This window comes from Crocodylus siamensis, chromosome 11, assembly GCF_052110815.1.
Source record: "Crocodylus siamensis isolate JL-2025a chromosome 11, ASM5211081v1, whole genome shotgun sequence".
NCBI lineage: Eukaryota > Metazoa > Chordata > Crocodylia > Crocodylidae > Crocodylus > Crocodylus siamensis.
Window position 1 is genome coordinate 1,450,875 of NC_143405.1, and position 22,160 is coordinate 1,473,034.

General features: G+C 47.8%; 2 protein-coding genes across 5 annotated transcripts in view; one reads left to right on the forward strand and one right to left on the reverse strand.

The window, feature by feature from the left end:
* Positions 1 to 15,640, reverse strand: part of GAPVD1 (GTPase activating protein and VPS9 domains 1) — a 60,937-nt gene extending 45,297 nt beyond the window's left edge. For 2 of the 4 annotated variants that reach the window (XM_090021315.1, XM_090021311.1), the window contains exon 1: positions 6,373 to 6,510. The gene's annotated coding sequence lies outside the window, so the exon portion shown is untranslated. Of the gene's footprint in view, positions 1 to 6,372; positions 6,511 to 14,832 lie in introns of those variants that run through there. The other 2 variants (XM_090021314.1, XM_090021312.1) reach the window with 2 other exon arrangements.
* Positions 15,641 to 15,845: 205 nt separating this feature from the next.
* On the forward strand, positions 15,846 to 20,752 carry HSPA5 (heat shock protein family A (Hsp70) member 5). The gene is made up of 9 exons (XM_090022955.1): positions 15,846 to 15,934; positions 16,030 to 16,178; positions 16,262 to 16,493; positions 17,006 to 17,140; positions 17,439 to 17,551; positions 17,646 to 18,036; positions 18,332 to 18,569; positions 18,812 to 18,979; positions 19,841 to 20,752. The coding sequence occupies exons 1-9, from the start codon at positions 15,920 to 15,922 to the stop codon at positions 20,404 to 20,406; spliced, it is 2,007 nt and encodes a 668-aa protein (XP_089879081.1). The 5' UTR covers positions 15,846 to 15,919; the 3' UTR covers positions 20,407 to 20,752.
* Positions 20,753 to 22,160: the final 1,408 nt, after the last annotated feature.

Here is a 22,160-nt window from a genome sequence, read left to right on the forward strand (position 1 = left end):
ACTCTCCGTAATCTCATGTTCACACAAAGAACACTCCAATGTATTAAACAGATATAAGTCGTCATGAGGCGCCAACAGGAGTATTAGAAGCCACAGAAGTGCACTGTAATACAACTGAAATTACTTTACTGCACAACACACCACAATGCTGTGGTACATCACTATCAGAGATGATTCTGATTTGAATGACATGACACTTGACAAGTCATCACAACAGATGACAGATAAGGAAACACGGATATGGTGTTTAAAAATTACAGTGACATGCATCTTAGCTATATCTAGTAGCCTAGATATATAAAAGTAATAAAATCCTCAAAACACTACATTTTCAAACCTCTAAAATCAATATAACCACTGCTTATGAGTTATCTGGTTTTTCTACAGTGATGTAAAAAGAACAGTTCTCACTTCTGTAAGAGTCTTCTACAATTACTTAAAAGAGGGAAAGGGCAGAGGAGGAGATTGCATATTGAGAGCTATTGGTTACCAGAGTAATAAAGACTATTAGTAAGTTATATTTTTCCTGCCATTTGTTAGCATCAAGCCTATGCAGAAATCAGCTTCCAAAGCAAGCTTGGGCAAGTCAGGTGTCAGCCAGGCCATGGCAAGGCAAGACAAAATCAGGACTATTCCAATTTATTGGAAAACTCTTCAGCAAGCTTGAAGGGTTTCCATGATAATTTACTCTGAATAAAAACATAAAATATTTCTTCTCTCATGAATACTTACAAAAGCTGAATGAGTTAAGGGACTTAAGCTATTTAAATAAATGGCATGTCATCGAGTGCTAGGGGAAAAAGTTAAGCAAAAAATGACACTTAAGTAAGTGTGGATGCTGCAGCTGTGATGGTCCAGGAAGCTTGTAAGAAGCAATGATTTTTGGAGAGATGGCACTTTTTACTGAAGAAAATATATAGTTTTTGGATACAATTTACCTTCCTCATGTACCCTGTGCTGAAAACTTGTCTATGCCCTCCTCAACTATGCAGCTGGTCCAATCGAAGATATCACCCCAAAACATCTCCACTTCTTGCACTTTTAAGTATCATAGTTTATAAAACTCACTTAGCTGATTTTTCTCTCTTGCAATGTCCATCATCTCAAACCATGCAACACACACACTTCAGGTAGCTACAGTACAGTTCTCATACCTCAGTATTAATAAGAGAATAACCCTATATTTCGTACTATAAATTTGCCCCATGGTTATGCTGAAGGTAGTAATCTTCATCAAACAGTATTCACAGAATCATAAAATCAATGAGTGGGAAGGGACCTAGACAGATCATCTAGTCCGACCCCCTGACATGGGCAGGAAGGAGCACTGGGAGTGGCAGGGGTCATAAGACCCCAGCCAGGTGCCTATCTAGTCTCCTCTTAAAGATTTCTAGGGAAGGTGAGAGCACCACCTCTCTGGGAAGCCTATTCCAGGCTCTGGCCACCCTTACAGTGAAGTAGTTCTTCCTAATATCTAACCTAAACCTATCCTCCCTCAGCTTGTGGCCATTGTTCCTGGTGACTCCAAGGGGGGCCCTGGTGAACAGACTTTCCCTGAGTCCCTGCTGCTGGCCCCTGATAAAGTTGTAGGCAGCCACAAGATCCCCCCTCGGTCTCCTCTTGTGGAGACTGAAGAGATTCAGGTCCCTCAGCCTCTCCTCACAGGGCTGGCCACAGAGGCCCTCAACCATATGAGTGGCCTCTTCTGGACCCTCTCCAGGTTCTCCATGTCCTTCTTGAAGTGTGGCGCCCAGAACTGGACGCAGTACTCCAGCTGCGGCCTCTGATTAGTAGGCTGGGTTTAATAGGACTGGGGAGCAGGGAGGCAGACTAGCTCAGATAAGTATCATAATGCAACAGACTTCAAAATCACCCTGCTGACGTGGGCATTTGATTTGAAAACTGTTCAGTGAACTTCTGCGTGTTTTTGTTTTTTGAGAGAGAGAGAGAAATATCTTCTTCCTTTGCCAACCACAACAGCACAATTTTCATCAGGAGCAACTTAAAGAAAGAAAGACCAATCATGTAGCAAAATACTTTCGATATACAAATTAATGAAACATCATAATCTTTTCAAATACAAACGGGAGACAAGAGGATGCGAGTGCTTTCCTAAGGAGTAGCCATGTTCAGACTGGAGTAGGAAAACAAAACCTCTGTATTCTCTTCCCTGGAAGACTCTACTCCCTTGACATCTAGGCTAGTAACTAAACACTCTTCTGAGAAGAATTTTCTGTGACAATTTCCTTACTTTTCCTACGTCCTGAATATGGTGACTGGTCTCTTAATAGCTAGTTAGACATACACCATATCTAGGAACAGCTCATGTTTCAATAAATAGCCTTATTTCTTATATAACCATTTCCTGTGCTGAAGAAACAAAACAAAACAAAAACCAAGAAGCGTGGAGATATTTAGAAACTATCATTTTCCCAATAATGCGGGACTTTCTTAAATCGACTGTCTCATTTCATGTGCTGTATTACCATACTGGAAATCTTCCAGCTGAAAGGCGCAAACTGGAGTACCCTGGATCCGAGGAGAGGTGGCCAAACTGCTCTTTGGGAACGGCTCCCAACTTCTGGATCAACAAACAGAATGAGTTTCAAGCCTCTGAGATCTGCTGACCTTCAACACACGCTACATGGTCAAATTCTTCTTGACGCACCCAGGAGTGGTGGGTCAGGAGCCTGTGAGAATTGGTATCTTTTTGCCTTTGTAGTCTAGGTCAAAGACTAACAGTTTTTAAACTAGCATCTTTTCATTCCAGCATTTTATAAATCTAAATCAATACAGATATGCAATTACTACTAAACCATATTGTAATTCCTCTCTCTTGTATTTACAGACTTGGAGCATTTCTGTCTGTACTCAAAAGTTTATTTTAGCATACTTAAAAATTTATTTTCAGGGCACAGTTAAAAGGAAAGTCTGGGGAAATTATGCCATAGCACATGCACACGAAGTTGTGGAAAGCAGATCCCAAGCTCCAAACACAAATATTGTTTTGACTCACTAAAAATGAATAGGTTACAATCTTCAAGGTCTTTAATACTTGTTAAGTGTCAAGGCTTTGAGTTTGATAACACTTTAAAATAAGATTGCTGTCCACATTTACAAGGGACAACCTTTATCTTTCAGTCTCCATAACTGCTTTTTTGCCCAGATCATTTTCACTTACTCCAAACCCCATTTGTAAGGATGTTATTTCCATGTTACTTAAAAATCTTGAAACTCAAAGGAAAAGGTCACATGGAAAAGCTGACAAGGGAAACAAAGATATAGCTGTCATCCAGACATTATAGAACCCCCCCCCATAAAAAATGAAGTTGAATTCAGAACTGTTATAACTATCAAACATAGGATCAGCTCCCCAAGTCAAACTTCTGGAGGTTTTCAGAAGGCAAAGAAGGGGTTTTGTTAGCAGAATTCAGCAATGGCCAAGAAGAGAAACCACATAAAAATCAGTTTGGAAAAGTGCATTTGCTAATGGACTGGATACAGTGCCACGAAAAGAGAATTTTTCAGAGAAGCAGAATAATAGAAAGTCTGTTTGCATTTCATGCTAATACAGAACCCTTTTCCAAAAGATATTCTGCATTTATGTATGCTGGTGATATCCCCTGGGCCAAGTCCCACTGGAGTTAACAGCACCAGGCACACTGTCTCTCACCCCGTTCTCATTAAAAAACTGGGAGACTGTGGTGTCGACACCTACAGTCAAGTGGGTCACCAACTGGCTGGAGGGCCACACCCAGACAGTGGTGGTGGAGGGGTCATTTTTGACCTGGAAGGACGTGGGCAGTGGGGTTCCGCAGGGCTCGGTCCTCAGGTCCGCACTGTTCAACATCTTCATCAGCGACTTGGACGAGGGGGTAAAAAGCACCTGTTCAAATTTGCTGATGACACTAAGATGTGGGGAGATGTGGGCACACTAGAAAGGAGGAATAGGCTGCAATCAGACCTAGACAGGTTACAGGGGTGGGTGGACGAGAACAGGATGGGATTCAACACTGACAAGTGCAAGGTGCTGCACCTGGGAAGGAAGAACCGGCACCGTACCTACAGGCTGGGGAACTCCCTTCTCGTCAGTACAGAGGCAGAAAAGGATCTTGGAGTCATCATTGACTCCAGGATGAACATGGGTTGGCAGTGTGGGGATGCAGTCAGGAAGGCCAACCACACCTTGTCATGCATCCACAGATGCATCTCAAGCAGAACCAAGGAGGTGATCCTCCCCCTATATGCAGCACTGGTCAGACCACAGCTGGAGTACTGCATCCAGTTCTGGGTGCCGCACTTCAAGAGGGATGCGGACAGCACGGAGAGGGTCCAGAGGAGGGCCACTCGCACGATCGGGGACAGCAGGGCAGGCCCTACGAGGACAGGCTACGGGACCTGAACCTGTTCAGCCTCCACAAGGGAAGGCCGAGGCGGGATCTAGTGGCCTGTTACAAACTAGTCAGAAGGGACCAGCAGGCACTGGGGGAGTCCCTGTTCCCCCAAACACTACCAGGAGTGACCAGGAATAACAGTCACAAGCTGGCAGGGGGTAGATTCAGACTAGACATCAGGAAGCGCTATTTCACTGTCAAGGCAGCTAGGGTCTGGAACCAACTTCTGAGAGAAGTAGTGCTGGCTCCTACCCTGGGGGTCTTTAAAACAAGGCAAGACAATCACTTTGCTGGGGTCATTTGACCCCAGTACTTTCCTGCCATGGCAGGGGGTTGGACTTGATGATCTGCTCAGGTCCCTTCCAACTCTACTAATTATGAAACTATGTCCATGCAAGGGTCTGTCTACATCAGGGTGGGCAAAATGTGGCCTGCCAGGCCATTCTATCTGACCCACGGAGCCCTTAAAAGATTTAGGAAATTAATATTTATCTGCTCCTGGCTGCCTGTCATGTGGCCCTTGATGGCTTGCCAAGCCTCAGTAAGAGGCCCTGCGCCTGATCCACATGAGTCCCCCACAGCTTTGTGTGTTGTTCCAACATGCATATAGCCTCCCACATGCATGTTAAAAGTCATGCACCTGCCCAGAAACAGTCTGGAAATTAGCTCTGCCCATTCAAGTTTCATTGCTAGTGCCGTCAGTAAAGGAGGATTAAGAAAATTAGAATTTAAACCTTAGAAGACAGGAAACCAATGCACCCAGCTAGTGTGCAGCACAGCTAATGACAGCCAGGAGCTTTTCTTCTTGAAGCTTATAACTAAAAACAAGCAAGTGGACATACCCTGCCATTCGACCAGAATGCGAGGCACAACAGGCCAAGGAAGCTGGGCACGATGGATGGCAGGAGAACAACACATGGTAGAAATGCCCACAAGCAGTGTCAGAGGCACAGATCAGAAGGAGGTGGCTCCTCCAAAGGGACTAGAGACAACTCTTCTATCCAGCCACAAACATAACTAGAGACTCGGAAGCTGGGGGGAGTCCCAGCTGACTCTTAAACTGCATCCAATAGGAACTGGAAAGTCTTTCCCCACAGGCTCCTCACAGGAACACGGGATTCCTGGCAACATGCAGCACCTGCACCTGGGGTTTCCTTCCACACGAACTTCAGAGGAAACGGGGCCACCTTACAGAGCACCGTGCCTCAAGGCACACAACCACCTAAGCCAAGTCCCGGCACCCGCTGCACCCGCAAAATAAAATACCAGGGTTATAGATACGTACGCCATGAGCGTGAGCGCGGCCCAGCGATGACTGGGAAAGGTCCTAAGTGTGGCTGGAAACGAAATGAGAAGCTTGGCGGAGGCAGAGAGAAGTCGGGGCTGCGCGCATGTATGGAAAGACGAGGCGCCAGCTGGACTTGCTGCCCAGACGACACCTGGGCATGAGCGGACCCTGCAGAATCACGGAAACCGGCTGGCGGGAACCGGCGGGGGCAACGGCTGGTCCGACCCCCGCCCCCGGCGCGGCCAGCCCGGACAGCCAAACTGCGCGCACGCCGCGCACGGCCCTGACACGGCGCAGACTGGCACTGTCAGCGCCCCGGGAGAAGCGGGGAGCCGCCCCCAGCCGCGCCCGTGACGGGTCAGCTCGCTGCCAGAGGCCCGGGCGCGCGGCAGGCCCCGAGTGCGGAGACAAGCCCTCCCGGCCCGCGCGCAAGGCACGACCTGGCTGCGCTCCAGCAGCCCTGGCGCCGCTGGAGCGGCCGGGGGGGACGGCAGGGAGGGCACGCAGCACGGTCGCCGCGGCCTCCCCTCCATGGAGTCCGGGCCTCGGGCCGCGCTCCGCTGCGGCGAGGACTGCAGCCCGCTCGGGGCGGTCCCGGCACGGCCCACCGGGGCCCCGGCGTGGCGCGGGCCCGAGGCGGGGAGAGGTGCCGCGAACGGGCCGGGAGTGGAGGGAACGGGTTTAGCCGACCTGTGCTGGCGCCGCCGCCGCCTCAGCTCCGGCCCGGCCGCTCCGCCACCTCACGGGCCGCCTCAGCGCGGACGAGCCAGGCCGCAGTGCGCATGCGGAGGGCTGGCGGGAGCCGTAGTCCTAGACCCTGACGAGCCAGGCCCACACTGCGCATGCGAGAAAAGCGCGCGAGAGGTGTCGGGATCCATAGTTCTAGACCCGGACGAGCTTGACAGCACTGCGCATGCGGGAGGGGCGCCCGGGGGCTGTCGGGAGTCGTAGTCTCCGCGTGGTTAGGTCGGGCCCCCCCTGCCCCTCTTTCCGCCTTGGGGTCTGACTCGAGAGGAGCAGCTCTCGTGCCAAGGTTTTACCGGGCTTTGAACCACTCCGCTGGGTTTTATGCTGCGATGACAGTAGATGAGAGCTCCCCGCCTTTGCCTTCCCATTTCGTGCCCCACAAGGCACGGGTGTCTACTACCTGTGCCGTGCAACAACAGGGCCGTTTAGCAGCGCTCCAGCACGAGCTGTGGATCAAGCTCCATCCCCACACAGGAACGACCAAGTCCAGCAGCAGTTCGCTCCCATGCAATCAATCAGTAAAGTACTAGGCTCTCTAGCCTGTCTGCAGAGGTATCTGTGCTCTTATTCACCTACTTGCTGCAATCTTATACAGGGATCTGTTTATCTCAAGACAGGGAACTTCCATGGCAGCAAATAAACCATCTCACTTCAAGCAGTTTGCTCCAGAGGCATGAGCAAACAACTGAATTCAAATGCTCACGCCCATTACACTCTAAGGTGCAAATTCTGTAGATTAGCATTTCAGTGATGTACAGCAATTCCCTCTGAATTTCAGACAGGGCTGGCATCTAGGCATCCTTTGCATAACTGCAATGCACAATGACATCTACCTGCAGGAAGACCTTAGCACCTCCCCTCTCATCTCTTAGTCACTGAGGGCTGCTATCATCTGAACACTGTTGCTAGGCCCATCACTTTAAAACTGGGGAGCACCCTGTGCGAAGAGATGAGTTGTACAATACGTTACTTTTAAACATGCCAGGACAGTTTCACACCCTGGTCTCAGGTGCTAGGAAGCTCCAAAAAACAGAGCCTTCACCAAAATAGGATGGATGGTTGCGTTACTGTGGGTGCATGGGAGGCTGTCCTGGTCCATCTAGCTGTCACAACAGAAAACAGAAGTGGTCTCAGAAAGTTTTGATGTATCCTGTCACAGGCTTCAAAGACCAAAGTAGCACTTTAAGCAAGAGCTTGTATGTGACTTGATAAACTGGCCCAACTTCTCTTTTAGATGTAGGCAAGACCTTGCATGGGAGAGGCCTATGGAGGGGTTCAAAGGTGCCTGGTTCTATGGGCCTGGCAGTCAAGGAGAGTGTATCAGCAGAGCAGCTTTCCCACACAAAAGAAATAATGAGAGAACTTTGTAGTGATGAAAACCCACACCTTTCAGAACAGTTCAGCCCAAGAAAGCAAAGAGAGTGGGTGAGGAAGGTACCCAAAGCTGGCAATGGATTTTGCAGTATGAAAGAGGGGCAAATAACAGATGACAGTTGGCAATGTGCCATGGTGGACTGAGCTGACGGGTCAGATAAAGAGACAAAAAGATGGGACAGGAGAGGAAGAGATTTTATAGCCTTTTAAGTCATTTTTTTTTTTTTTGGTGGCAGTTAAATTCAGTGCATCTTCAGATATTGTAAATCTGGGTGAACCAGGACTTCATCGAGTCATCATCGAGTCCGCCCCCTGCCATGGCAGGAAAGAGTACTGGGGTTAAATGACCCCAGCAAGGTGTTCATCTAGCCTCCTCTTAAAGACCCCCAGGGTAGGAGCCGGCACCACTTCTCTTGGAAGTTCATAGAATCATAGAAGTCAGGTCGGAAGGGACCTTGTAGATCTTCAAGTCCGACCCCCCGCCTGGGCGGGAGAAAAGATTGGACTCAAATGAGTCCAGCCAGGTAGTCATCAAGCCTCTTCTTAAAGATCCCCAGGGTAGGAGCCAGCACCACTTCCCTTGGAAGTTGGTTCCAGCTCCTAGCCGCCCTGACCGTGAAGTAGTTTTTGCAGATGTCCAATCTAAATCTACTCTCTAATAATTTGTGTCCATTGTTCCTTGTCATGCCATGGGGTGCTAGGGGAAACAGTGTCTCCCCTAAACCCTTCTGGTCCCCCCTAGTGAGTTTATAGACAGTCACCAGGTCCCCCCTCAGCCTTCTCTTGTGAAGGCTGAACAGGTTTAGGTCCCTCAAGTCTTTCAATGTAGGGTCTGCCCTGTAGTCCCCAGATCATGTGGGTGGCCCTCCTCTGGACCCTTTCAGTGTTGTCCACATCCCTCCTGAAATGGGGCATGCAGAACTAGATGCAGTACTCCAGCTGTGGCCTGACCAGCGTCGCATAGAGGGGCAGGATCACCTCCCTGGCTCTACTTGAGATGCACCTGTGGATCCATGACAAGGTCTGGTTAGCCCTGCCAACCGTGACCTCGCATTATCAGCCCATGTTCACCCTGGAGTCAATAATGACTCCAAGATCCCTTTCTGCCTCCGTGCTCTCAAGAAGGGAGTTTCCCATTCTGTAAGTGTGCTGCTGGTTTCTACTGCCTAAGTGCAGCACCCTGCACTTGTCAGTACTGAAACGCATCCTGTTTATGTCAGCCCACTCCTGTAACCTATCCAGGTCTTGTTGCAGTCTTTCCCTCCCTACTAGCATGCTCATCTCACCCCAAATTTTGGTATCATCAGCTAATTTAAATAGGGTGCATTTCACCCCGTCGTCCAAATAGCTGATGAAGAAATTGAACAGCGCAGGCCCCAGGACCGAGCCCTGGGGGACACCGCTGCCCACTTCCCCCCAGGTCGAATATGACCCACCTACCACCATCCTCTGAGTACAACCCTTGAGCCAATCTGCAATCCATCTGACTGTGTAGGCATCAATGCCACAGTTGCCTAGTTTCTTAACGAGGATGGGGTGGGAGATGGTGTCAAAGGCCTTGCTGAAGTCTAGAAAGACTATGTCCACGGCAACACCTGCATCCATTGCCTTTGTGACCTGATCATAAAAGGCAATCAGGTTGGTCTGACATGACCTGCCCATAATGAAACCGTGCTGGTTGCCCTTGGGCATCATCCCTGAAGCAGGCCCATCACAGGTGTGCTCCTTGAGGTTCTTCTCAAAGAGTTTCCCAAGGACAGAGGTAAGACTGAGTCCTCTCTCTTCCCTTTTTTGAAGATGGGGACCATGTTAGCTATCTTCCAGTTGGTTCCAGATCCTAGCCACCCTGACCGTGAAGTAGCGCCTCCTGATATCTACCCTAAATCTACCCTCCGCCAGCTTGTGACCGTTATTCCTGGTCACTTCTGGTAGTGTTTGGGGGAACAGGGACTCCCCCAGTCCCTGCTGGTCCCCTCTGACTAGTTTGTAACAGGCCACTAGATCCCCCCTCAACCTTCTCTTCTGGAGGCTGAACAGGTTCAGGTCCCGTGGCCTGTCCTTGTAGGGCCTGCCCTGCTGTCCCCGATCATGCGAGTGGCCCTCCTCTGGACCCTCTCTATGTTGTCCACATCCCTCTTGAAGTGCGACGCCCAGAACTGGATGCAGTACTCCAGCTGTGGTCTGACCAGTGCCGCACAGAGGGGGAGGATCACCTCCCTGGACCTGCTCGAGATGCATCTGTGGATGCATGACAAGGTGCAGCTGGCCATCCTAACTGCATCCCCACACTGCCGGCCCATGTTCATCTTGGCATCAATGATGACTCCAAGATCCTTTTCTGCCTCTGTACTGACAAGAAGGGAGTTCCCCAACCTGTAGGTATGGTGCTGGTTCTTCCTCCCCAGGTGCATTACTTTGCACTTGTTGGTGTTGAAGTTCTTCAAATTACTTTTATTGTCTAATTAATCAGTATTTGGACAATTATTTTTAATACGTGTTTTTCAAGCTAGGAGAGAAGAACAAGCTATGCAAACCTCTGCAGCAGCCTCTTTAGTTGGGTAAGACAGTGGCATAACGAGGTTTATCACTTACAGTATAGTGAAGGGCAAGATTTGAGACAGCTGAATCAAGTAAGTGATGTTTTCAGGTACTGTTCCTGTAGCTCAGTGTTTCTTGATTTTAGAGGCAAGACATCCTCACTTTTTTCTGAATAGGCAGCTTGATCCTGTTACTTTTAAATAAGTTATAATAGATCAGGTTCTGACAGGTAGTGCTTAAAAGACAGACCTGACCAGGAACTAGCTGTTCCTTCTCAATTTGGAAAGGCTGAATATATGAAATATTGTCTTATAACAGAAACTGAGACTACCTGCAGCAGTTAGGAGCAAACTATATTTTTGAACCTGTGTTACATAGTGCATCTGCATATCTTGTATCTGTTTTTTCAATATAATTCCTTCCACCCAAGTCAGTGGATTCATACTCTTCCTTCCCTTCCCCCAACTACTGTGATTTTAAATGGCAACCGTAATACCTTCTTTATTTAGCACTTACTGACCCGCCTGTTCTGCTCACTTTCCCCTGGCTCCCATCTATTTTTGGAGACATCTGAGTTGTAGGAAGAACTAGCATCTTGAAAGACAACTCATCTCTGAACTTGAGGCACAGTCCAGAAAAGGCCTCTCCCTGAGGTGAAGTGACTAGAGGATAACAAGTACAGTCTCCTGTGTTGGTAGACTGGCTTTGTCATGTCTCCCTTAAATATAAAAGAAGTGTGAAAAAATCAGTTGTTCATTACAGATCACATTTCTGTTTTCTGCCTCTATACAGGTAAAGTCTATTGCAGAACCACTTAGCTAACAAGCAGTCCTTTTTATGATACCTTTCAATAATCTCTTACATTTCCATAGCACCTTTTATCTCTGAGTGCTTTTACAAATAGTGGAGAAAATCTTGTCTTTAAGAGCCTGAGCCATATAGTAGATAGCAGACACTGGACCGGTGCTGTTAATGACCTGGGGCCCTTCAGAAGGCAGGATTACTCAGTTCTGTTACCTCTAGAATGGAACAGAGCAGCTGTTTAATAGTGAACACCCGCACTTTGTAATTGTTCTGGGTAGGATGCAAGTAATAACCAGACTGCCGTAATAATACTAGCATGTTACTTTCCCCTTTTTTAGCACCTTTCATCCAAGGATTTAAAGAACTTTATGACATTAAATTAACTTCAAAACTGCCCTGTGAGATAGAAAAGTATTTGTCAGCAACATTTTACAGATGGAAGGTGAGGCCTGAAATGATTAAATCATTTAAGAAAGATCATAAGGGAAATTATTCATATAGCAAGGGATAGAATTCAGAACCCCAAACCTCAGCTTAATCCCTTGACAGCATCCCTCCTTCCTTCCCCAAGTGAATCTTGTATCTAGTTAAAACAGCAGGAAGAATTCAGGCTGCTAGAATGTATGAATTCACATTAAATTTGGCCAAGGAAACAGGATTAACAAATCTACTCTTCTGAAAAGGAGGAGAGATTTTTAATCATTGTATATGAGTCAGTATCTCTATTTCAGCATCTCTATTCCAGCCTTATTTAAGGATGGAACCTCTAGCAATAATTGTATGTGAATAATAAGATCACTTAACACTAAGAACCTTACGTTCAAGGACCTCAGCGCTCTTCACAAATATTGGTATAACAACCCATAGGACTGACATTCCCCAGGACACTGGTGCATTGGGGCAGGCTGACTGACATGAGAGAGTGCCCCCTTTCTCTCACTGCTTTCTGCGGTACCTGGGTTATTCTTGGAGTTCTCCATCCAAACCACCTGCTGTGATGGATGATAGTTTTCCATAACTATGTCCACCACCACCAAAGCGCTCTGTGCCAGTCTTCTTGTGAACTCATCACCACTTAACTTCGGGCTTTTTTCTGGGGAAGAAACCCTCATTTATTGGTATTATTTTAAAATAGTTGAAAAATGCTTTTGGGTAATATTTTAGGAAATATGTAATAAATACAGCAAAATGACCAGACATAGTAGTCAAACAAAACTCCAGAGCATATGATACCCTGATAGGATCAGGTACAACACAGCCAGTTGCCACCTTGTATTTCAAACAACAGTAACCCAGAATATCTGCTAGTATGATATTGCTCCCTCTAGGGAACTGAACAAGCATTATCAAGCCCAAGCATATGATTTAGGAAAAGGAATACAGCATGCTTATCTACATAAAGTTTGCTGAGGAGAGAAGACAAGCACCCTGAAAATGATCAACTCCTGGGAGATAACATACACCAAGAGAGAACATTCCTCTAAAGCAGTGGTTCTGAACCTTTTTCAGTCGACGTAGCCCTTGGTCTCAGAGTGAGACTTCACATACCCTCTTCCAATGGGAAATTACATTTTTAGACCCTTTGACCTGTGTTAGACAATGTATAAAATATATGTCACGTACCCCCTGATGAGGCTTCATGTACCCCCTGGGGGTACATGTACACCCAGTTCAGAACCACTGCTCTAAAGGTTAGATACAGTGACTTCCATCGCTAACCTAAAGTTTCTGAAGAAGATTAAATCAACAAACACGTGAACAGAAAGCAGAAATAAATAATTTTCATAGATTTCATAGACATCAGGGCTGGAAGGGACCTCGGGAGATCATTGAGTCCAGCCCCCTGCCCAAAGGGCAGGAAGTCAGCTGGGGTCATAGGATCCCAGCAAGATAAGCATCCAATTTACTCCTGAAGGTGTTCAATGTAGGTGCTTGACCCACCTCTGCTGGCAGACTGTTCCAGACCTTGGGGGCTCGGACAGTAAAGAAATTCTTCCTTATGTCCAGCCTGAAACGGTCTTGCAGGAGTTTGTGACCGTTCGACCTCGTCATCCCTTGGGGCGCTCTGGTGAACAAATGTTCCCCCAGATCCTGGTGGTCACCCTGATAAATTTATAGGTGGCCATCAGATCACCCCTGAGCCTGCGCTTTTCCAGGCTAAAGAGTCCCATGGCTCTCAGCCTGTCATCGTAAGATCTGTTTTCCTGACCCCGATCATGCGCGTGGCTCTCCTCTGGACTCTCTCAAGCTTTTCCACATCCTTTTTGAATTGTGGAGCCCAAAACTGGACTGCAGCTGCGGCCTCACCAAGGCCGAGTACAAGGGGAGAATGATGTCCCGGGATTTGCTCGAGAAGCATCTATGGATGCACGCCAGCATTTTGGTCGCTTTACTAGCCGCAGCATCGCATTGCAGGCTCATGTTCATCTTGTGGTCAATGATGACCCCCAAGTCTCTTTCTTCAGTAGTGCTAACCAACGTAGCACTGCCGAGCCTATAAGGGTGCTGCAGGTTTTTCCTCCCAAGGTGGAGAACCTTGCATTTTTCGGTGTTAAACACCATCAGGTTCTCGTCTGCCCATTTGCTGAGCTTGTCCAGGTCAGCCTGGATCACCCGCCTATCTTCTGGCGTGGATGCTTTGCCCCAAAGTTTGGTGTCATCGGCGAACTTGGCCAGTCCACTCCTGACTCCAACGTCCACATCGTTAATGAAGATGTTGAACAGTATGGGTCCCAGGACAGAGCCTTGAGGGACCCCACTGGTCACAGGGCACCACGATGAGTGACTGCCATCAATCACAACCCTCTGGGTCCGACCACGAAGCCAATTTCCCAGCCAGCGGATCATGGTGGAGCCAAGGCCACAACTGGCCAGTTTGGCCAAGAGGTGATCATGGGATACCAGATCAAAAGCTTTTTTGAAGTCAAGATATATGGCATCAACCTCTTCTCCCTTGTCCAGGTGATAGGTCACCTGGTCATAGAAGGAAATGAGATTGGTCAAACAAGACCTACCCGCAACAAACCCGTGCTGGCTGTCCCTTAGGATGTTAGCCTGAGCCTAATGACAGAGAATGAAATATAACATTCATTTAGCTAAACCAGAGACCTCCCAAACCAGAGATTTAGTCAAATGAAGGCTTAAAAGGATATTTCAAAAGAGAATGAATGGCAGAGAATAATAATGGTATCTATTCATAGATACAGGTACAGTACTGTATGGTCCCTGTCTCTCTTGATGGGCTCTTGGCAGTTAAACTTATATACTTCATTTAACACTGAAACAAATATTTTAATGTATGCAGGGTGCAACTTACCTAAGAAGATGTATAGTTCCTGTAATAATACATGAGCCTTGTACTGTGTTTTACACATTCACAACATGGTACAAATATTCTCTCTCTACACACACACTTATTGATACGTATGTATTGCGAGCAACAACCTATACCATTGCAAACAATGTTCTGTAAGCAATAAGGTACTTTAAAAAATGTGTGTCAATAACAAACTGTCTCTTAAATCCTCATTAGTGCTCATGGGGCTTTAGGGCGATGCATACCTGTGCAGGTGTGCATGAGAGTGAAAGAGGATGGGCATGTGCCTTTGTGGAGAATTTCAGGCCAATGAAAGAGGATAAATAAAGTTTACATTTACTTCTGAGCATGGCACGGTGCAACTGTCTCACCTTGTGCTACATGTGGCTAGAGCGCTTTCTGCTGTCTGCATTTAGCTTCTGTGACAAGTCCATCTCCTCATTCCCAGCACTCGCTCGCTGCTTGACAGTGTAATTATTCCTGAACGTAACTTTGCCCGGGTCTTTCCTGCAGACCTAGAAGATAAAAGGATCAGAAAATGTCATTTTTCCAGCACTGGGAATGGAGAGGCAGGTGCAAAACCTACCGTTAGGCCTGATGAGTCTCAGAGCGGGTGTCCCTCCGCAGGATGAGAGCATGCTTTTCAACCGACCTCTCATTTCCTATCGTGTAACCCTTTCCGAAGACTTTGATTTGACACCTGAAACTTTTCAGGCATCGTTTTTCCCCGATGTCGGGGAGCGAGCCAGGTAACGCGCCGCACTTGACGGCGCAGGTAATTTCCAGGGGGTCAGGCGTGTTGCTTGCAGTACGAGGACAGAGCCTCCAGGAACCGAGGCCAGCGGGCAGCTGATGGGACAACACATTGCAGCTGCCCGAGTCGGGGCGACTCGACAAGGAAGCTGCAACGTGCCCAGGCGCCGGTCCATGTTCGGGATGGAGCCGGACGCGGGAACGCGGGGTGGGGTGAGATGCGCCGGGCAGGCGTCGAGAAGCCAGCTGCGCCCTCACGCCCTGGCCCATGCCGCCTGGCTGCACGGGGATGGGGTCACAGGTCACTCTCCCGACCCCCACCAGCTGCTGGGGGGGGGGAATGAGACTAGCCCTTGGGCTCTCCCAGTAACCATGGAAACTTCCAGAACGGCCCAGCGGCGCCTTTCCCCCTGACAGCAGCCCCCCCAGCCAATGAGCGCCTTCCGCTTGGCTCGCGCTCCGCCTTCCCATTGGCCTGCCGCGCAGGCCGGGGCGGGCTGAGAGGGGACGCCGGGCCGCCGACGTCAGGGCGCAAGAGCCGGTCCTCCGCCAATCGGGGATGGCCAGCGGAGTGAACGCGAACCAATGGGCAGGCTCCAGCGCGGGCCCCTCAGCCAATAGGCGGCGTCCACGAAGCCGAGAAGGAGGGTATAAAGGGGAGGGCGGCGAGGCCTGCGCGTAGAACGGCGGCGGCGGCTCAGGGGAATGGTCGGAGTGCGGGTAAGTGCGAGCGCGGGCGCGGGCGCGGCGCGGTGCGGTTTCGGTGCGCGGCGTCCGGCTGAGTTCTTCCCTCCCTTGCCGCCCCTTGCGTACAGGTGCGGGTCCTGGGTGCCGGCGCCATGCGGCTGCCCCTCGTGCTGCTGCTGCTGCTAGTGGCGCTGGGCGGCGCACGGGCGGATGAGGACGACAAGAAGGAGGACGTGGGCACCGTGGTGGGCATCGACCTAGGCACCACGTACTCCTGGTAGGCGCGGGTCTGGAGGATTGGGGTTTGGGGGTCTGGGTCGGGTTGGGGTCACCAGGCTGATGGAGGGCACATCCCCACAGTGTCGGCGTGTTCAAGAATGGGCGGGTGGAGATAATTGCCAATGACCAGGGAAACCGTATCACACCGTCCTACGTGGCCTTCACGCCCGAGGGTGAGCGGCTCATCGGTGACGCGGCCAAGAACCAGCTCACATCCAACCCAGAGAACACTGTCTTCGATGCCAAGCGCCTCATTGGCCGCACCTGGAATGACCCCTCTGTGCAGCAGGACATCAAGTACCTGCCCTTCAAGGTCAGCCCCGTGGGGGGTGGGGATTGCAAGTGTCCCATTGCTGCCCACCCAGCATCTCCTGGCCCCCTCTTTTTAATGTTGGGGACCGCTGCTCTTGCTGAGAATTCAGATGTTCTGGAGTGTTCAACTCATGCGTTACTTTGAAACTGGCTATAAATATGCCAGCAGCGCATGCAAAGCTCATGTGTGGCTTTGGTCGCAAGCAGTGGGGTGTCTCTTGGCATCCAACCTTAGATGGGGCAGGCATTCTTTCCAGTGGAGGGTGCTCTACTGAGTTTTTTGGAACCCATTGAGGGCCATGTAACAGGCAGCCAGGGGCAGATTAATATTAATCTTCTGAACTTTTTTAGGGATCTGGGCTGCATTTTGCCCACCCCCGCCTTAGACTGTGGTTCCTGTTCCCCCCACAGCTCTGCCCAGTCTGTCATCTACCCCCCCCCATTACTACTTCAATCAGTTAAGTGCTGTGAGTATGTGGAACAGGTGGTCAGAAGTTCCATCTCATCCAATAGGTTATTGAGAAAAAAGCTAAGCCCCATATTCAAGTGGATATTGGTGGACAGATGAAGACCTTTGCTCCAGAAGAAATCTCTGCTATGGTGCTGACGAAGATGAAGGAAACGGCTGAGGCCTACTTGGGAAAGAAGGTGGGTGAACTGCAGTTGGCCCCCCTGTAGCTGCTTTGCTTGGCAGGGGTGAGTACCAGGTAGCATCACACAGGAGACCAGAGGTGACTTGGGAGTGGACAGCAGTGTTGAGTTGGGCAGCAAGTGCTCATAAAGATGAGTTCAGACCAGGCATAGTCACCATTCTGTAGCTGACATTTGAATACAGTTTCTGGGAAGTGAGTCTGAATTGGGAAATAAGCCAGGGGCAGCTGAGCTATAGGTAGCTCTTATTTGGCTTCTCTTCTGTAGCTGAACTAATATCACTCTACTTAATTAGGTCACCCATGCTGTTGTTACTGTGCCTGCCTACTTCAATGATGCTCAGCGTCAGGCTACAAAGGATGCTGGTACCATTGCTGGATTGAATGTGATGAGGATAATCAATGAGCCGTAAGTAACTTTGTTAATAGTATTTTGTTTCTGTTTTAATGTTAATGAGTTCTTGAACTGTAGCTTTTTGGTCTTTCCCCACTTCTCTCAACAGTACAGCTGCTGCCATTGCTTACGGACTAGATAAAAGGGAGGGTGAGAAGAACATCCTTGTGTTCGATCTGGGCGGTGGAACCTTTGATGTTTCCCTGCTTACCATCGATAATGGTGTCTTTGAAGTCGTGGCCACCAATGGAGATACTCACCTGGGTGGAGAAGACTTTGACCAGCGTGTCATGGAGCACTTCATCAAGTTATACAAGAAGAAGACAGGAAAAGATGTCAGGAAGGACAACAGAGCTGTGCAGAAGCTACGACGGGAGGTGGAGAAAGCGAAGCGAGCCTTGTCCTCCCAGCATCAGGCTAGAATTGAAATAGAGTCCTTCTTTGAGGGGGAGGACTTCTCTGAAACACTTACCCGGGCAAAGTTTGAGGAGCTGAACATGGTGAGTACAAGTAACTCCTAGCTACAATTGCTCACTTCTTTGGTGGAACCACTGACTTGCATCCAGGCAGAAAACTGAACTGGAAAAGCACTTGGGGGTGAGGGGGAGTAGACTAACTCCAGTTTCAAGGCTGTGGGGGTGGCTTGCATCTAGCAGAGCCCTAGCCCATAAACAAAGCTGTCTTCTAGCTCTGCTCTGACTCTTCCATATCCATGCATAACTGGTACATGGGCTCTCCATCTTCTGTGCATGAGACCCTTTGCTACTGTTTTAATTACTTGTGTGGCTTTTGTAGGACCTGTTCCGTTCCACTATGAAGCCTGTTCAGAAAGTGCTAGAAGATTCTGATCTGAAGAAATCTGATATTGATGAAATAGTCCTTGTTGGTGGCTCCACAAGAATCCCCAAAATACAGCAGCTGGTGAAAGAGTTCTTTAATGGCAAAGAGCCTTCTCGTGGCATTAATCCAGATGAGGCTGTAGCCTATGGTGCTGCTGTTCAGGCTGGTGTTCTCTCTGGTGACCAGGACACTGGTAAGTGCAATAACACTGTAAGTCTGACTTAAAATGACTTTTCTTTTTTTTTTTTTGGAGCAGGAATGGCTACTCTGCTCCTGGAACCCAGGATTGGAACTTGGAAATAAGTCTCTTAAGAAACACTTTAAAAGAACTTTCAAGTTCTTATGACACTTTGACATTTAGCATGATCTCATGAATCTGAGACTTGAGAAGATTTAAAAATAAGCATCACCTTAAACCCACTTATTTTGTTCCAGGTGACCTGGTGCTGCTTGATGTGTGTCCTCTGACTCTTGGCATTGAAACTGTTGGGGGTGTCATGACAAAGCTTATCCCAAGAAACACTGTTGTGCCCACCAAGAAGTCTCAGATTTTTTCAACAGCCTCCGATAACCAGCCTACTGTAACAATTAAGGTTTATGAAGGTGAGTGTGTCTGTGTGTTTTATGGCAGTGGGGAAGTATTGTAGAGATCTAAAGACTAGATCAATTCTTCAAGGTCATGTGACCTAGCTTCTGCATTTGATTAAGGCTCCTACTTTAAAGCTGTCAGCAACTAATAGTGACTGAGCAGTCTTATGGAAGCTCCTTGGGAAAGGAATAGTGCTCTTTCCTTTTTTCACTGTTTTTAAAGGAGCAGTAGTTTTTAGCCAGTGCTAGTTCTACTCTTGGAACCTAAAACTCAGTTCTTCACATTTTTTAAAGGGAGGGGGACAGGACAGGAGAGAGAATTTCCTACTCTAATTTTAATTAAAAAAAAAAAAAAAAAGAAAGAAAAAAATACAAAACCTTAGGGGATCTCCTGTTGCTTCACAAACTCTGTCTTTGCAAACAAATAATAGGCTTGTTGGAATAGTACAAGAGAATATCTACAGGACCCAGTTGTGGGTATGTGTGTGGTTTTTTTGGCCAATGCCTTGGGTTCAGCCAAGGGCTGTGGTGTCAATGTGTCTTTGCGTTGGTGTCAGGTGGGGTGCCTGAATTCCAAGCAGGAATGGCAGTAGGCTTCTGTTGGCAAAGCTTGATGGAGAAGCTAAGGGGTTTCCCCCATAGCACTAGCAAATAATAAGGAAACTCAAGGGTCTGGCTTTCTTGCTTGAGACCCATTGTTAACTACAACAGACTTGCAGCTAGCTGAGTTCAAAACCTAAAACAAGATATGATATAGGGTGATTTATGACAGCAGCACCTGTTCCTGCCTGGGGCAGGGGGTCAGACTTGATATTCTGTTTAGGTCCCTTCTGACCCTAAGCACTATATGAAACTAAGAATTCTTACTTTTTTCAGGTGAACGTCCTCTGACAAAGGATAATCATCTCCTGGGCACTTTTGACCTGACTGGAATCCCTCCTGCCCCTCGTGGTGTCCCGCAGATTGAAGTTACCTTTGAGATAGATGTGAATGGAATCCTCCGTGTTACAGCTGAAGACAAAGGTACTGGGAACAAAAACAAGATCACAATTACCAATGATCAGAACCGTCTGACCCCAGAAGAGATCGAGAGAATGGTTACTGATGCTGAGAAGTTTGCAGAAGAGGACAAAAAGCTGAAGGAGCGTATTGATGCCAGAAATGAGCTGGAAAGTTATGCTTATTCGCTGAAGAATCAGATTGGTGACAAAGAGAAACTAGGTGGCAAGCTCTCTTCTGAAGACAAAGAGACAATTGAAAAAGCAGTAGAGGAAAAAATTGAATGGCTTGAAAGCCATCAGGATGCTGACATAGAAGACTTCAAAGCTAAAAAGAAGGAGCTGGAGGAGGTTGTCCAGCCAATTGTTAGCAAGCTTTATGGAAGTGCAGGACCTCCTCCTGGGGAAGAGGAGGCAGGAGAAGGAGAGAAAGATGAACTGTAAGGGCTGGGATCTCAGAATGATGGTACCTTGTGTATATATTGGACTCAAGAACTCTTCATTTAAAATATTGAACTCTAATCTGGAATGTAATTGGAGTCTTCACTTCTGAGTGGAGTTGGAAATGTTAGCCCAAAGTGGCTGTTTACTGCTTTTCATTAGCAGTTGCTTGCTGTCTGGGGGAGGGAAGGGGAGTGGAGGGGTGGGATTTGTAAATGAGCAGGGGTTTAGAAGTGTTCACCTGGGAAACCATCTTATTTAACAGCTGGGTCATGAGCATTCTGTGTAGAAGTCTTTTCTACTTTGAGTGTCTACAATAATAAACTTTTTGTTTTTATTTACACTGGAATTCTTGGTGTGGGGTTGTCTTATTTAGGTATCCCAATCCCCTTCCCCCTGAAACGGACTTCTTTTGTGTGTAGTTAACTCAAATGTTTCCATTTTATTAGTGGGGAGGGGCTTCAATTTTATTAGAATTGAGATTCTGTTGTCTTTACCTTTCAGGTGAACTGCTCTTCCCCCCCAGTTTTAAGTAAAGTATTTGCTCCATGATCACTTAAAATGGGCAGGAAAGCAGCTTTTACTACCTCTCTTTATAAGGGAAGTATGAAAGGAGACCTCATGTGCTGGATGCAAAGTTGTTTCCGTTCTTTGTTGGGCACCTTCTGAAGAAAATAAATCTTGTCCCTCTTAAGTGGGGAAAACAAGGATATGACTTTACAGTAACTGACGGTGCTCTCTAGCCTTTCTGTTTGGGGAGAGGGGTGGTTTCCTTCTGCTACACTTTACTTCACTTCTCAAATTTTGCTCCATGTTTCCTGCATTAAAAAGTGGAGGGAAAAAAATATGCTTTTCAGTACTCTTGCATTGGAAATTCTTTCACTTCAGAAGGGCAACACATTCTCCTGCTTCAACTATATAACAAACTAATACTATTAACAGGGGAGTAGGAGCTTGGTATTAACTAACACCCCCTACTTAAAGGTGTGAAATAAATACAGCAATTTGAGATCTTTATTGCCTTAACTTTTAATGTAGAATATTTAATATTCTCCCCTACCATCACACATCACTCTCTTAACTTGCATGTAACTACTGGATAATCTAGCAGGTTTTGGAGAATACTGTAAGGCTTATTTCTGAATATGTGCAAACATGCTAGCTTAGTATGCTTGGTATTCTAGCCTTAAGTTGATCACAAATGGGCTTAATTTGTATTAATATCTAATGCTTCCATGACCTGTCAAAGCAGTATCTTCTGTACTGCATATCCATGGTATGTTCCCCTGATGAGTCTAGGCAGTCACCAGGATCCCCCTCAGCCTCCTTTTGTGGAAGCTAAACAGGTTCAGGTCCTGTCCAACTCCACTCAGTCTCTCCTCATAGGGCCTGTCCTGCTACCCTCTCACCAAGCAGGTGGCCCTCCTCTGAACCCTCTCCAGGCTGGCCACATCTTTTTGAAGTACAGTGCTGAGTAGTGTACACAGTTCTCTAACTGTGGCCTGACCAAAGTTGCATAGAGAGGGAGTATTACCTCTGAACTGGCTTGAGATGCACTTTTGGAATGCTTAACACTACAGGGCAGTCTTGCTTTTTAGGAACTTATATGGCTTGTACTCACCTCAAGGAAGCAAGAGCAATGCTGTATTGTTTCCTCAATACACAATCCTCCTACTCTAGGTCTAAAGCATACCTGGCCCTGGTTTAGCACTCTTACTGGTGACATCCCCACACACAACCAGGTTGGTATGAACCAC